General features: G+C 39.3%; 1 protein-coding gene across 3 annotated transcripts; it reads right to left on the minus strand.

Moving 5' to 3' along the window:
- Positions 1–831: 831 nt before the first annotated feature.
- Positions 832–16,000, minus strand: LOC116326403 (zinc finger protein 462-like). 3 transcript variants are annotated; one of them, XM_039620797.1, is made up of 11 exons: positions 15,920–16,000; positions 13,999–14,063; positions 8,947–13,913; positions 8,570–8,859; positions 7,845–7,963; positions 7,344–7,475; positions 6,980–7,223; positions 6,068–6,210; positions 5,730–5,953; positions 3,446–4,673; positions 832–2,104 (listed from the first exon to the last, which is right to left on the minus strand). In XM_039620797.1, the coding sequence occupies exons 2-11, from the start codon at positions 14,006–14,008 to the stop codon at positions 1,968–1,970; spliced, it is 7,494 nt and encodes a 2,497-aa protein (XP_039476731.1). In that variant the 5' UTR covers positions 14,009–14,063; positions 15,920–16,000; the 3' UTR covers positions 832–1,967. The 3 variants fall into 3 exon arrangements, with proteins under 3 accessions (XP_039476731.1, XP_039476729.1, XP_039476730.1); XM_039620795.1 differs by lacking the exon at positions 15,920–16,000 and adding an exon at positions 14,391–14,550; XM_039620796.1 differs by lacking the exon at positions 15,920–16,000 and adding an exon at positions 14,323–14,550.
- Positions 16,001–16,298: the final 298 nt, after the last annotated feature.

The following is a 16,298-nucleotide window of genomic DNA, read 5'->3' on the forward strand; positions in this document are numbered from 1 at the left end:
TCGCTGATGCCTCATCAGAAATGGTTTCAGTGGCTGTCAAGAAGCCATTGGTAGAAAACAGGGAGAAAATGCTCAGTATGCCAAATTACACAAGAACTGGGCTGAAAATCAGTGACAGAAGTTCTTATGGAGGGATGAATCCAGATGTGAAATGTTTAGTTCAAATCATCAATATGTATAGAAGAGGTTATGGTGGAGGTGCTGTCATGGTTTGGGGTTTCATTTCAGCCAGTGGTGTGGGGGACCTTATTAAGAAAGGTTTTGATCAAACATGGAAAACCTCCAAACATGGCAAAATTGGCAACATTTTTCACGAGACTGATCCCCAAACACACCTCCCATGCAGTGAAAGAATATCGGGATAGAAAAAAAAACCACACACACACAACTGAACCCAATCAGTCACGGATTTTCCTTCCCAGAGCCTGGAACTTAATATTACTGAAGTGTGGGATTATCTTGACAGAGCACAAAACCAAAGTCAACAAACGTCCAAAGAAAAATTACAAAGGGAAGCACTCAAGGTAACTACCGGTAGGCTTATTTAAGAGAGTTCAGTTTGCGTTGATGAAAAAAGGTGGTCATACTAAGTACTGAATTTCAGGTTCATCAGAAATGTCCAATCAGATTTTTTTCTCTGTATACTGTATTTCTATTTTCATATTTTTATAAATTGTTACACCCACTTCCCATATCCACATCAAAATTTAAAGAAATGAGAAGTGGGCAAGACATTTGCACAGTATTATTTAGCTATGTATCCTCAACATTAAAAATATGTACTGAATACTTTAACTTAAAAATAATGTCCACATTGCTCTTTACATCAAGCCACTTGAAAACAAACATTTATTGTTGTAACCAGATTATATTTTCTTAATGCACTATTTGATTTTTGCTACAGGGCAAAACTTTTAATACAAAGCATCCATGTTTCATAATACAAGGATATGAACACACGTGGTCTCATAACACATTAACTTTTTAAACTTTAACTCAGTTTCAGTCTTCTGTAAATGTCCCTGATAAGTTCTTGGTCCAGCCTGTGTCCATTTTTTGCTGCTGTTCAAGAAATTGAAAAAAACTGGATCATTTATTAATCATTTATGACCTATTGTGCATGAGTCTGTATCTTCAGATGTACTGCCTTTTTCCGACATCAGTGACATCTACTGTAATAGTAAAATTAACTAAAAATGTTTAAATTCACCACTTTCATAGAAGGCGCCACTCTGCGGTAACTAAGCTAGGAGGAAAATAAATATCAGGTGCTGCAAACAGACTTTAAATTCAAAACAAATTGAAGTATAAAAAAACAAAACAAAATTTCATTAACATGGAATACCAAACTAAATACTGATATTGTACTGTCAACTATTTTCCTTTTCAGCTACAAAATACACAATAAAAGTGTGTTGAAATACCAAACAACACCTGAAGGCAGCATTTAATGAACTTTCTGTTATGGAAGTTTGTTCAGCTCATGGTATTCAACTCTATGTAAACGTTTTCATGTAAAATTAGTTCACAGTGTAGAGGTTTCTGCAGATTTTACAGTAATAACTTCTCGTAAATAATACCTCCTGCACAAACTACAGGAATAAAAATGAACTGTGAATGACAGTTAATCACGGCCATTATCCATTAGTGTTTAAAAAAAAATAAGAAAATACAAAAAAATTCTAAAGATTTTAAATACAGTGTGTCACACGTAATACATTCACCATATTGGTTCAGAGTTTTATTTACTGAATCACACCAATTTAATGTCTATGTTTAACAGCTTTACCATAAAAGCATTTTATAGGAAAAGGGTTAAAAATGCACAAAAAAAGGAAACGTAAATATGTAACCGTACAGTTAGATAAGATATCAGACGAATGACAAAATATAAAATGCGTAACTCAACACTGGAAGGAACTTTCCATAAAATGGAAATCCAAATAAAAAAAACTTGGAAAAGACTGTTAGATTCCATGCCGCATGACGTGACGCTTCAGTTCAGAGCTGTTCACCAGGTTTCTTCCACAGAACTCACAAGTAAATCGTTTCTGCTCTGTAAGCGAGGAGCACAGGACTTCAGCAGGTTCTTGTGTTGTTGTATCTGAGGGAGGGGGCAAAACAAAACACATCAACAACGTAATTATCCCATACCGAGGAGTCCTCAAAATCTATTTATGTTGACAACCCAAGACTTAGCTACAGTTAGTTATCACAAAAAAGTCGATAAAATCTCAGAAAAAGAGTAAAAAATTACCATTAGAACTTCTAAAGTACTAAAAAGGTAAGATAAGAAAAACTGAAACCTGAGAAGATCTCATATTTTCTGCTAGAATGACGAAATAAACAATGATCACACACATAGATCACCTCCTTTTATCATCAGATTTGTCTGTAATCACACACAGTCCTGTCTTTTTTTTTAATTTAATTTTTCGAATTAATATGAGGAATGCACTAAGATATAGTCATGTGAAAAAGAAAGTACACCCTCTTTCAATTCTAAGGATTTACATATCAGCACATAATAAGAAAATATAACACTGTATATATTATATACACTATATGTATTACATATATTACATTTATTTAACAGAAACTCAGCCAAAATGCAGAAGCAGTGTGTGAAAACCTAAGTACACCCCATAATTCAGTTTCTTGTAGAACCATTTTTAACAGCATTCATTGTCTGTATGACTTTATCAGTCTTTACAACATTGCTTCAGATCAGTTTGAGGTTTTCAGGCATTCATTTAAGCACAGCCACAGTCCTGTGGCTTGGAAACGAGCCCAAATCATCGCCCCTCCACCACTCTGCTTGACAGGTGCTACAAGGTGCTTGTGCTGTTATCCTGTTTGGTTTTCCGCAAATGTGATGCTTCGCAGTATCGCTAAACATCGCTATTGAAGCCTTTAGAGTCTCAGATGTAGCTCTTTTTTTGGTGTGTCTGAGCATCTTTACCTTGTGCATTGTTTTATCTCACACACACGTGAATCAGACCAATGAACTGCCAGACCATTTGTTTTCATAGAGGTCACCATATACTTGCTGATGATTGTAGCATCTGGCTGTTACTTACCTTCTTATATCCTATAGAAGCAGCAAAGATTACCTTTTTAGTTTTTCCACACTGCTTCTGCATTTTGGCTCATTTTTTTGTTAAATTATTAATGACAGTGTTATATTTAATAGTTCATCTTTGATTGTACTTATCTAAAGTACTGATACATAAAATCTTACAACTGAAAGAGGGAGCACTTTTATTTTCACAGCTGTATCATCGATATTGCCTAATATCTGCATTTACCATCTCTTTTTCTGTATTTTAAACAAGTGTTAAAGTGGACTTAAGAGTGTACTTTTAAGTGTACTTAAAATATGTGTTTTGCTTGCAAACATGCACAAAAACTAATATTTTGATTCACTCTCATAATTTCTTTTTACCTTCACGCTCTTGCAGACAATCGTCATCCTTCATCCCGTCGTGGTCATCAGGCGCCTGATCTTGGTGTCGTTCCTCATCTTCTGTGAGCATCTCAGATTCTTGGTTCTGTTTCTGCTCGAAAGGACCTTTCTCTTTTTCCTCCTTGAAGCATTCAGGAGAGTGCACTTCCTTCTTCAGACATTCTTTCTCAAGTACTGGTATTTCTTTACAAGGTTTAGGTTCCTGTTCACTGCCTTTCTGAGTGTGCACTTGTTCCCGCTTTAATTTTGTAAACGAGACACCTAAAATATCCCCAGTGATCATCTTAAGTCGTTCACAAGTGGGCGGGAGGGTTAACATATGCCTTTCAATTTTTAAACTCTCCTTTGTCCTTGTGTTGTTTACATGTGCAATATTTAGCTTTGTTAAGGGCGAATTTGCCTCTATACCAACTTGACTCTTTGGATTCTGGAACAAAGGGAAGTTGCTCTCTTTAGCTAATGGGATATCACTTGCATCACTTGCCTCAGTGCCCTTCTCCATCTTAACCGTTTTACCCTCATCTGCCTTGTTATGCATCTTGCTGTCATCATTGGCCAACTGTAAGATATGACACAGTATGTCATCTTCTACCTTTGGCTCGATGTTCAGTGTTTTACGCTCAAGTGCTTTAACGTCTTGCTTTTGAGCTGGTGTTTCTTCATCCACTTTGAAATCATTTCCTGTCTCCGCTTGTTGTTTGTCTCCACATTCTGTGAATTTAGGTTGGGTTTGGTTTTCATTTATCTGCCTCTCTTCCTCTGGACCGTTGCAATCCTCACATGGGGTATCTGTAATTTTCACTTCTGCAACACTTTGTTCCACATTTCCCGTCTCGTGTTCTCTTGCAGTCTCTCGCAGCACAGTCTCTGCTTGTTCTTGCAGCTCTTGTTGGACAGTAGAGTTTGGTTTTGCATTCTCATGTTGAATGTCTGATTCGGAAGTCTCGCCAGGACTTTCTCCATTGCTTTCCTGGCATTCCCTCATCTGGAGTGCACTTTTCTCTGTGGTATAGTTTTCTTCCAGGTTCTCAGCTTGTGGAACCTCATCACAGTCTGCAAAAAGGTCCTCCATTTCTACATCTTCCCTCTCCTTATCGAGCTGGTCCATGTTAGACAAATGTTTCTCTTCTGTTACTGGCACCCTACCAACGCTTGCCTCCAGCTGATCAAGGCTCACCTGACCCACAAGTTCATGATTCCTCACGACCTGCATAGACAGAATCAAAGTCCAAATTATGATACACTTTTCCAACACATTATATTGGGGTGGGGGTGGAGCACTGATGATGTAAAAGTCTCAAAAACTCATTGATCAAATATAATACACTTGGAGTTTGGGGGTTGAGATAAGACTCTCAGTCCTATAGAAATTTATGGGAAAACAGCTTTCTATCTTAACCATGGTAAAAACTTCCTTATGAGTTTATGGGCTTAGTCACTGATTTTGGAGTCATTCTGAATAAAACACTACTACTACTATTTTGCATATGGTGTTCAAATTGCTTAAAAATTTTGGATTATCTTTTGTCTGCTTACTGCGTAAAGATAGCAGTTTCACAGTCAGCCCCTCTCCTTCTCACCACATCTTCTTTAAAACTAATATGGTTGTGGTGAAAATGCTAATCTTGGGGCATCAAAACACAATTTCAGAAACCAACAGATGATGTCACGGTAGTTGTCCATGTCCATCTTTGACATTACCTATGGTTTAAACCCTGTAAATGTAGCACTTTTCAATAGCCAAGGAATTGAGGTAGGATATGCACTGCATCACTCCATTAGGCGCAACCTTGATCAATATTAAACAGATTTGTGGCAAAGTTTTTGGACTTAGAAACAAAAACATTCAGACTAAAGGAATCAAATGGCCCAGTGCCAATGTCTCCATAGCATTATGTGAATAAAACCATTCTTTTGCAAAAAAAAGTCCACTGCCTATATGTAGCTTGTGAAAGTGATGAAGTGCTACTAATCAAGATGCATGGCTAACATTTAAAAATGTCATTCTGATGAATTCTCCCTACTACTCCCTTCAAAAATCAGACCTGTTGACCTCTGACATCTAATTGCTGCTTACATTTTTTAAAGGCTTAAATAACTTCACTCTTCATTCAACTTCATTTTCTCTTGCTTTTCCAAATCTTCATGGTTATGACAGCAGTGTGTAGAACAAAAGCACCGTCCGCCCATCAGTTAAAGAGGACATTTTTTGACCCAAAGGAATTCCAAGGATGCACAGAAGGCTTTAGAGAGAAATCCTCACCTGATGCTTATCGCTCAGGTGTGCCTCCAAATCACTCAGCCGGGTGCAGTCGAAATAGCACAGCCGACACTTGTAGGGCTTGATGTCATCGTGCCTCATCATGTGCAAACGCAGGTTTTCTGGGCTGCCACTGGTGAAAGTACATTTGTGACAGCGGAAGATGATGCCTTGAAGGTAACGTGACAGTTTGGGGCGACGAACCTCTATTGGCACTACACGTTCCTCTGAAAAGAAAAAAAAAGAAAAAAGAAAAAGAAAAGGGGAAATGTTTATGTAATGGAGTCGGGTATCGGAAAGCAGGACACGCTCCTACAAATCCTGCAAATACTCCAACATACCACGATGCAAGACGATGTGATCAATCATGTTGTTCTTGTTCTTAGTTTGGTACAGACAGAAAGGGCAGCAGAGGTCCTTCTGATGAGTAGGCTTTGACTGGCAGGTAGAGTGACCCGTCTCCATGTGCATTTCCAGAGTTTTCCTAATGACAACAGGAGAAATCAGTGATGAGATTGCAAATCTGTCAGTGTTTGGTGACAACTCGTGTTCAATAATGAGTAAAAATGACAAATTCAAGATGTCTGTCAAGTCAAATACCTCAAAACCTCATCTAAGTTATTTCTATACATCTAAAATAATTGACAACAATGTCTAAATCTGAATAAAAGAAGCTTCTTTCATATTCCAACAGGGTTCCAACAGCAGATAGCGCCGCATATTTGATTTAGCACACTTTTATGCCAGGTTCTCTTCCCGATGCAACCCCAAAGGGATTTGTGTCTCCTCCTGGAGACGAACCAGGACTGCATTATGTCACCTGACTGTAGAAACTAGTAAGATCCTGCACGTCTGTGATAATGCAGAATTAAAAGTATCAACTGTTACTCATACTAAATGCAAATGCAAGATTAAACGCAACATTTAAAACAAATGTTGCATTTAATCTTGCATTAAATATTCATTCTCACATGAATGTTCATTCAAGTGAGAATGAATATTTACATTAAAATATTTTCAAAGTTTTCAATCCCAGAATATCATTTGTGTACATTTTCCATTTTCGAAAATAAATTCCCTGCCAAGCTAAATAGTTGAAACTACGGATTTCTGATAATATTAAATGTACACTGATATTTTATTTACTTTAAGTACAATTTGCAGATTTTTAGTAACACACTAAATTTTATTAAAGAAAAAAAAGCCAAAAATCTTTTGTACACACAAAACTACAAACTCTTGCAGCACCTTACCTTAAACCTGTGAAAAAGTTGCAGTCTTTACATCTGAAGATTTTCTTTCCATGCCGATTTAGGTAGTGCCGCCGGATACTAGACAGGTGTCCAGTGCTGAAATTGCAGATCTCACAGTGAAGCACGCTGTTCTCAGGTAATTTTGATAGTTGCACGTTCACTTTAGATTTGATGCTGCTCTGTGCCATCATGGTGTAGTGGTTTAACTGGCGCCGCACATCTGGGGGCTCCAAGTACAGAGATCCTGTCAAAGTTTCAAGGACCCACAGTCTGTTAGTACTGCTACAAAACCAGAAACTGTTTGTTTTATGAAAACCAAGACCAAGTTTTTAAAAAAACAAAAAAACCATGAGAGATGACTTGCCTTTAATAAGTTCAGGTTCCTCATCAATTTCAGGCAAGCTGTTTATTTTCTCTGATGAATTAGAGAACTCCTTATCAAACCTCTCTTCACTCTCATCTTTGTCTTCAGTCTCAGCCGCACCCATGATGAGATCTAGGCATTCACCAATAGAATAACCAAATGAAAAATGAAAGACATAAACGCAGACATAAAGCCACATGAAATCTCTCAAACCCCTTCTTGTGAAATTTGTGGCTGTCTTTAAAACTAAGCCAAAACCATCCCAGTCTGAACAGTTACAGTCAGCTTCTAATATAAAATGCACTTGTGACAACTCATTAACTTGACCAAATCCAGCTTACAGAAAACGTATGCTAATAATCTACAACAGCTTATTTTAATTAAAAGACTAATTTTAAAAATTCTGGTGATTTTGAAAACCATGTCAGCAGATCAAAGTCAATGCGTTTGACACTTAATGCTCCTAAGATACCACTGGTGATGTTACGAATGAGTTCTTACCACGATGCTTTTTCATAAAATGACTCCTCCAGAGGCCAAAGACTGTTGTCCGATAGGTACAGCAACTACACAGGAAAGGTCTCAGAGTTCCAGATTTGTGGATGAGATATTTGCTAATGCTGGTGAGATAAAAAGGGAAAAAAAAAGGTTCACAATCATTCAAATCTCACAAAAAATACACCTTGTGTTGTTTGGGACTTGAAAATTTGCTTTAACGAATAAATTAATCAAAATTCAATTTCAACAAGCCTGCGAAAGATACATTAGTCAAAGAGAGAGTAGATGAAGTAACTCCTAAAATTTGTAAAGGAGGTACCATTTCTCTACTTTGGTTCTCTTGTCTGAAAGCCATTAGTTCTATTCATGAGGAAATGGCCTTCTTGTGAAGTTTGAAGATATGCAGGAGTGGATAGAGGTGGAATTGAGGAAAGAGGAGTCTAACTTTTTATTTAACCAGGAAGTGAAAATCTTGAGATGAAGAAGCTTTTCTGCAAAGGTTTTCCAATACCCAGATAGGCACTGTACTTTTGCACTTCAGACTAAACAAAACCAACTGCTAAAATTTCCATTTGGCTTTGTTACTTTTTAAGTGAACCGACAAAAAATAAAAAAAAATAAATAGTGTGGCATTTTTGTGACTGCTTTAATAAATGAGCCTAAATGTAGCCATTATTAATACTTTTTTTATTGTTAAAAACTAAATTTAAAAAGCCCAAAGTTCTTACTTGTGCTTTAATCCAGATGTGGAGCTATTGTCCAGTTTCTTGATGGCTGCCAGGGCTGCGTGGCTGTGCTCATGTGAATGCAAGCCTTTCAATGACATAAACATCCGGCCGCACTGTTTACACGTGTGTTTGTCTTCATTCGATTCTAGTTCTGGCTGCTGTACATCAGAGAGTTCTGATGGCGACTGCGGAGGTATTGCTGGGAAAGCGGCGCTCGGCACTGGTGTCCCGTTCCAACGATTAACCTTGTTCACAGTTTCCAATGTGGCCGTTTCGTCTTGCCTGCAGGGCTGGAAATAATCACAGTAATGGTCAAATAACACGAGTAGATCAGAAGACAAACAGCGTAGACAGGAATTACAACAGCGTCAACTTACCTCGCTGGATTCTTGCTCTATTGTTGTGCTAACAAGTGACTCCTTTCTCTGCGCAGCCTTGGCCATCTCTAGCATCCTTGCTCTGTGGCGATCCATGTGATAACACACCTTTCTAATCCCATTTAATTGTGTGTTGCAGTGGTCACATTTGTAAACCCCTGTGGTTTTCTTTTTCGGCGATCCTAGTGACAACACAGTGAAGTCCAATTTCCACTCTGAGCGGTGAAAAGTACTATAGTGGTCAATGAGCAGCTGCGATGACTCGAATGTTAAGTCCGGACATTTCAAACATTTAACCTTTGTGCTGTTGCCTGATTTAAGCATGTTGCTGGGAAAGTTCCATTTACGCTTATTATATTTCTCAAGAAGTTTGTAAATACTGACTGCATCCAATTTGTGAGTATTTTTGTAGTGGCACTGGAGGTATTTTCGATACAGTCCTTTATAGGTGCACATCTGGCACTTGTACAACTGTTTGTTGCTGCGGACTCCGGCCAGCAAAGTTGACGGGCATGCATCAGGAGTTTCCGTTTGTGGAGCCTGTCTATTTTCCGCAATGCTTACTTCTCTCGAAGTTTTGTTTTTCACAGAGGCATCCTCCTGTGCTGAGCCCTGAGATGTATGAACCGGCTGGCTTTCAGTGTCAGTGTGCTCATACACTTCTGTATCATGATGAACCTTCTTACAGTGGGCATTGAGTTTTGTCAGTGATCCATGGATTTGTGAACAGTTTTTACACAAGTACCCTCTTTCATTAGAACCTTTTCCTAAAGTACATTTGACCATGTTTGATGCAAAGACTTCGCCTGTCTCAAGTTCATCTGCTCGGACTACAATTGCTGGATGCTTCATTTGACAGTGAGTGAGAGTCCCGTGGTAGCTAGCATTCACATATGGACACTTTGGACACTTGTAGATCAAGAGGCTTTCTTCTGCCGTTATGCTAGACTTAAACGTCTCAGAGGCATTTTCTTGTTGCTGAGTTGATGGGTCTTCAGAAGGCGATGGCGCTGTCTTCTTGAGAGCTTGTTTGTATACAGGCACGTAGTATTTTAAATATGCCTCCTTTCCATGCGTCACTGCATAGTGGCCTCCAAGATGCTTTTTCCTGAAGTAAACTTTAGAACACAGCACACATTTGTATACGCAGTCCTTTGAAATAGTATGCTTGTGGTTAGCAAGCAAATGGCGACCAAGAGCAAATTTGGTGGTGCATGTGTAAGAGCAGTGCTGGCAGTTGATCACGGCATAGATTTTCTTGCTTAAAAATGAAGTCTTTGATACAGATCCATGTGTGCTGTAGGCCTTAGATACAAGTGTTTTACTTTTAACTAACGGCTTAGGAGCAGGTTTGGCCGTGCTTTGTGCTGTGCTTGCGCCAGTCTTCTTGTGGTCTCGCTCGCAGTGTTTGTTCAGTTTCTCCAGCGTTGCGCAGATTTGCGGACAGGTTTTACACATGTGCCCACAAAGTTTCAAACTCTCACCAGGAGGACTGCTTTTCCAGGTTTTGTCCAAATTTTCGACATACACCATATCCACGTGAAGACTGTTGGCCCTGGATGGGAGGTTGGGATGCTTCATCTGGCAGTGAGTGAGAACACCCTGATAAATGGTATTGACGTAGGTACAATACGGACACTTAAAGACATGCAGGCGTTTTTGGAGCTGCTTTTTGGGTTTTTGGAGCTGCTTTTTGGGTTTTTGTTGTTCTTCATATTTTTCGATTACAAATTCCGGGTGTTTCATTCCACAGTGAATCTGGAGTCCGTGCTGGCTACTAAAATTTGCAGAGCAGTAAATACACTTGAACACTGTGGAGGACGCCTCTGCTTCATCCCGTGATTTACCAAACTCAAGAGTCACTTGGTAGGAGTCAGATGAGCCAGGTCTGTCACTTTGGTCTTCCACCCGCCAGCTTGTGTTTGCTTTCTTGGCAGGTTTTGGACCCAAAGGATGAACAATTCGGTAATGGTGTGCCAGATCTGACAATGACTTACTTTTAAAAGAGCATCTTTTGCAAGATAAACCAGCTTTATTTTGTCCAGATCTTTGGGATAGCAAACTGTTTTCAGTGCCATTGCCTTCACTCTGCTCTAGGTTAGGCTTCTTCTTTTTAGGAAGAACCATTCCAGGACCGGCATATAACCAAGTACTTACATACTCAACGGAGGGGACCCGTCCTAGGTGGCGTTCCTGGTAGTGCTCATAAACTACTGCAGCTTTTTCATGTCTGAAAACACAGAATTCACAATAATGGCCAGGCTCTAATGATCCTTGTCTAAAATAATATCTTAAAATATCTGTGACTGTACGCTTTACTTTGTGAGTTTTGCTTAAATGCTTCTTCAGAGCATATATCACGTCAGTATTGTATCCGCATGTGTTACAGTTCAGGGACCTCTTTGTCTGTGGGGTTGTCACTGAGGGTGTTGCTGAAATGACCAAAGATTTTGAATGCCTCTTTGTTTTTTTCTTTTTCTTCAGGGGTTCCTGAGCTGCTTCTTCCTTTTGAGTGGATGTTAGAGGAGATTTCTGTGCCTGATCGTGGATCTTAGATGTATGCAGAAGGACTTCTGAAGGCTTCGCCTTAAACCCATGATGTGTTTTGCTGTAATGGCGCATTACCTGGTCCAAAGTACTATGCCTGTAGTTACAAAAGTGGCAAAAAAATGCTTTTTCTTCGCCTTCATTTATTATAGGAAGAGGTAGATGGGAAGAAGAGGAATCCTTTGCATTTGCTTTTGCTTTCCTGATTTCATCATGGATTAAAGCTGTATATTCAAGAACACACTTAGTGCTGGAATTACACTTTCGATGAACCTTAGCCTGATGGTTAATTACTCCTTTTATAGATGGATTTCCGAAGTTGCATTTGTGGCAGTAAAACAAGTTTTCTGGACATGCATAGGACTTGTCCTGTCTCTCTCCTGTCTCTGAGGCATCTGCTGTGTGATCCTCCTTATGCAGATCTTCCTTTTCCCTACACATCTTCACTTGTTTAATAGTATTAAATTGGAAAGATGAAGGACTTTTTGACATCTTAGATTCACTCTGAAGTTTCTGCATCTCAGCACTGTACCATAGGACATCATCAGTACCTATTGGTGCATCCATAGAATGTTTTGCATTGTGATGACCAAGGATACTCTTAACCTTGGTACTTGTGTAACTGCAGAACTGGCAGTAAAATGTTTCATTTGGTAAACTGGATGACAAATTGTCCAGTCCAGTAGTAATTTCATTGCTGGATTTTGTTGGAATCTTCAAAGATTTCCCTTTCGTGGTTTGGGAAGATTGTGAATGATTCTTACAGGCTTCTGGTGTGGTCTCTGAAGGATCTACTACAATCACAGAATCTGAACACTTCTCAGATGTCATCATCAATGCTGCATGTGACGTGGCACAAGCTGACTGTTTGATTTTATCTAATGTGATTACTTCATCTGGGTGGCTTTTTTGGTAGTGAACATGCATAACAACAACTGACTTGTGACTAAACATGCATTTCTGGCATTTATACAAGGCCAGGTCTGCACTTTCAGAGGAAGAATTTTGGGATGTATGGGCACGCTCAGGAGATATACCTCCTGATTTTTCTAGACTCAGCTGAGACGATTCCTCTTGGCATTCAGACACTGAATATCTGCAGAACAATAAGGAATTCTCCACTTCATATGTTGCATGCTTTGCCTTGTAATGTTCTTTCAAGGACTTCAATAGATTGGTAGTAAATTTACAAAGAAAGCATTTGAAAACCAAACTGAGGCCACATGATTTCATGGCAAATACATCTGGGGCATCTGGATGATTTTCCAAGTAGTGCCTCTTGAGGTCAGCTGTGCTTAAAAACTCAACTGGACACTCCAAACAACGAAAGGTGGCACTGTGATCACTTGAGTCCTGAATGTAGACAGAATTGTATCTGATGTAAGGGTGCTCATTCTGATAATGGGCAGAAATTCGCCTGATGCCAACGTCACTGTAGTCACAATGTTTACAAGAATACACTTTTGGCGCGTCTGCCTCGTCTTCATCTTCGCTGACTTCAAATGAAAACTCGTTGCTGCTGGATGACTGCTGTCTACTTTCATTTTCTTTTTCCGTGAGCATCTCTTCGTTATCCAACTTGGCTTTTTTGGCAGGATGACCTTTTGAACTTTTACCACTGGATCTCTTCACAGCACTGTCAGGAACAGTTTCTTTTCTGAATTGTTCCGGAGTTTTAGATGGTGTCAAATCAGTAGTCAAGTCAGTGTGCAAAAAATGGTACGACTTACTTCCGGTGATATCTATCACAGACTTTGCTGTGACTTTAAACACACCACTACTGTTTGGACAGGAGCTTGAAGGAGATTCCTGCAAAATTATAGTTCCTTTGGTGCCATCAGCTAATTTTGCATCAGTCATTGTATTTGATCCAGATGACACTGAGAAGTACTTAGTAATGGTTTGCAATGGCCTCTTGTAGGTTTTCAGGTCCTTTAACGTGCATTTCGTTTCTGAGGTAGAAATATCTGAAAGAACTGACGGATCCTCCGATGTTCCTGCAGCTTCATTGTTCTGGTTTGCTGAAATGACACTTAAAGTGCTGTCGAGGTTTTCTGAAATGATGACGCCTCCTGACATGTTAAGATTTTCTGAAGTTTTATGACACAGTTCCTCGTGTTCACTTAAACCATCCCAACTACAAGCTTTAAAATCACAGCTCTGGCATTTAAAATGATCTCCTGAACTGCTGCTGCTGTTCTCTGTGTTGGCTTTGTCAGTCCCAGGGCATAATCCAGCCTCTCTGAGAGAAGTTTCTGTATTGAGGCCATGCACTTTGTTGAGGTGTTCAAAAAGGTACACCTTGGATTTGAAGATCAGCACACAGTGACTACAATGGAAAGCCTTGACTTGGGATTCTTCAGTGACTGCTTGGCTGGTGACTTGCTTGATGTGGCCAGAGGTGGAGCACTCCACTGTATCTGAGGGGGCAGGCAACAGACCAGTATAGATCAGCATAGGTCAGTATCTATTCACAAAGACATTGCATACCTCTGTGATACATACCGTTTTCCATCTTGCATGCCTCTTTTAACCCACAGCCTTACACAATTAGTGACACACCTAGACAACTGAAAAAACAGATTATTATTTTTATCAAGGCACAGAAGCAGCACAACGTAATCCGACACTACTTCGTTACACGGTATTAAGTTAAACGCACAAGTGAATACTTAAAAAAGAGAGCGAGAGAGCGAGATTGTACTCTTTGCTAATATTATCTTCAAATATGGTAGCACAAAGAACTCAACGCCTGTATTTAACTTTCAGTGTAGCATATTCAACAGGAAGGAGACGTAAAACGAGTCAAACTGAATAAACAGATCCTACCTATTTTAACAAAATGCCGAGATGTGCAACTCGCTAAAGTGCGCGATGCACGCAAGGTTTTTACTCACGCATGCACACAAAGACAGGGCAAGGCTTAGGAGGCACTGTTTTGAACCGCTGCTGGAGGTCGCATGAACACTGAACACGTTTCCGCCATTTTTCCCGCGAGTGTGACTCTCCCTGGCCTGTGCTTCCGCCACCGCAACAAAACATCTTCACTTCCGTAGAACTCACCAACCCTTCAAAATAAAACTACTTGAAGCGCCTCCGCTGTGTAAGTAATCAAAATATCAATTATAATGTTATTTACCAGCAGTTACACGAGATTCAATATAACGACAGGATATTTTGGTTTAACGACAGGATATTTTGGTTTAATTCGAACCAGGATTTTATTTTTTTTATTGTATCAATTTGATGTGTTTGTTTTTTATTTGGTAATACTCACGGAGTTTTTTTTCATCCTTAGTTTCATTATAACATTTTAAGGTACTGAAGGATGGATAAACGCGCTGTAGTGTGAAATCTGGGAAAACAGTAACCGGAAGTACGTAGATTTCATGCTTTAACGCCAAGCCCCCCCCCCCCCCCCCCACAACCCCTCCCGCCCCGCCCCTTTAAAATTCTTTTTTGTTTTTGTGATGGTGTTGTTTTGTGTTTCTATGGCCGGTAATATAGGTATTATGAAAGCGAAAGTTATTAACAAATCCTCCATACTGTAAGTGTTATATAGAACCGCACATTTAAATAAATGGGCGCTGTTGTTATTAAAAATTTATAACAGAAACCTTTTTTTTCAGGCTCGGTTTCTATCGCAGGCAGTTGGCCACGTGCTTGCAGTGACGATGCTTGCTGAGCTGCAGAGGTCACAAAGAAAGGAAGAAAAGTCTCAGCTTTGTTTTACCAATATCACCTTAGTGTTCCAGAGAAATTTATACTGATGTTGCAGACTTTTGCAGAGGGTCTTTGGCTTTTACAACCAGATGAAAGCTAAAACATTCTAGGGGGAAAATAAAGGATCTAGATTTGTGTCATATATCACGTCTTCACAGCATTTAAATTGTTCGCTCAATATGTTTCAAATTCACTGTTCATATGTTCGTGATGCGCATATCCTGTCGAGACAGGTACCCTGCTTTAAGCAGGAGGCCGTTTGTGTAAAAAAGGAACGACAATCTCTCAAACGAGAAGGGGCTTAAGAGTTTATCTTTCACGATCTTATAAAGCAGCCATTCCTCATCTCACAATGAATATTACTCATACCACAAAGTACTAAATTAAAGCATGTTTTTCATTATCAACTGCACCGCTTAACCAACCACATTGCACTGTTTCTGCTCTCATTGTTGTCTTTAAGTTTAGGCAGTATTGTCTCAGACATACATCGCCGCTTTACTGCATTACACTGTGCAGCACTGTTCAGCAAGACCAGTGAGGTTTCAGTTGTATTGCTGCTTACACTTGTCAAATGTTTTTCGCATGTGCAATAATGTCGCATATTCCACAGCCCTACCCTGTCTTCACAAGTAAATTTAAGAATCTGTTTAGGACTTATTTGTTTTATTTCTCACTTTGAAAAGATTAAATTGAAACTAACCTTGTGGCTTATTGGTGTTAGTTTTAGTCGTTATGCAGCTGTGTTGTTTGTAAAGTTGGTGAAGCCTGCAGTCAGCTGAAACTGAAGAAGTCACATAGATAAGTGATAAAATGTTTCTTCTTCTATACGCTGGGTCCAGATGAACAGAAATAACTTTCTATGATCTGATCAGTTTACATTGACAACTACTCCATGGTTGTTTTGTATGTTAACAAGAACAAAATAAGTGAAGTAGACTTACATGGCTTGTTCAAAGAGTTTTTCCAACAGCTGTTTCATGGTATTAACCCAAAAAAGCATGGGGGCTTTTTCCTTAAAACGTGAAAAAAAGGAAAAAGAAAGAAACAGGCAATTGGCAAGGATGCCTTAGGAGAAGCAG

Source organism: Oreochromis aureus, linkage group 12 (genome assembly GCF_013358895.1).
Source record: "Oreochromis aureus strain Israel breed Guangdong linkage group 12, ZZ_aureus, whole genome shotgun sequence".
NCBI classification, from domain to species: domain Eukaryota; kingdom Metazoa; phylum Chordata; class Actinopteri; order Cichliformes; family Cichlidae; genus Oreochromis; species Oreochromis aureus.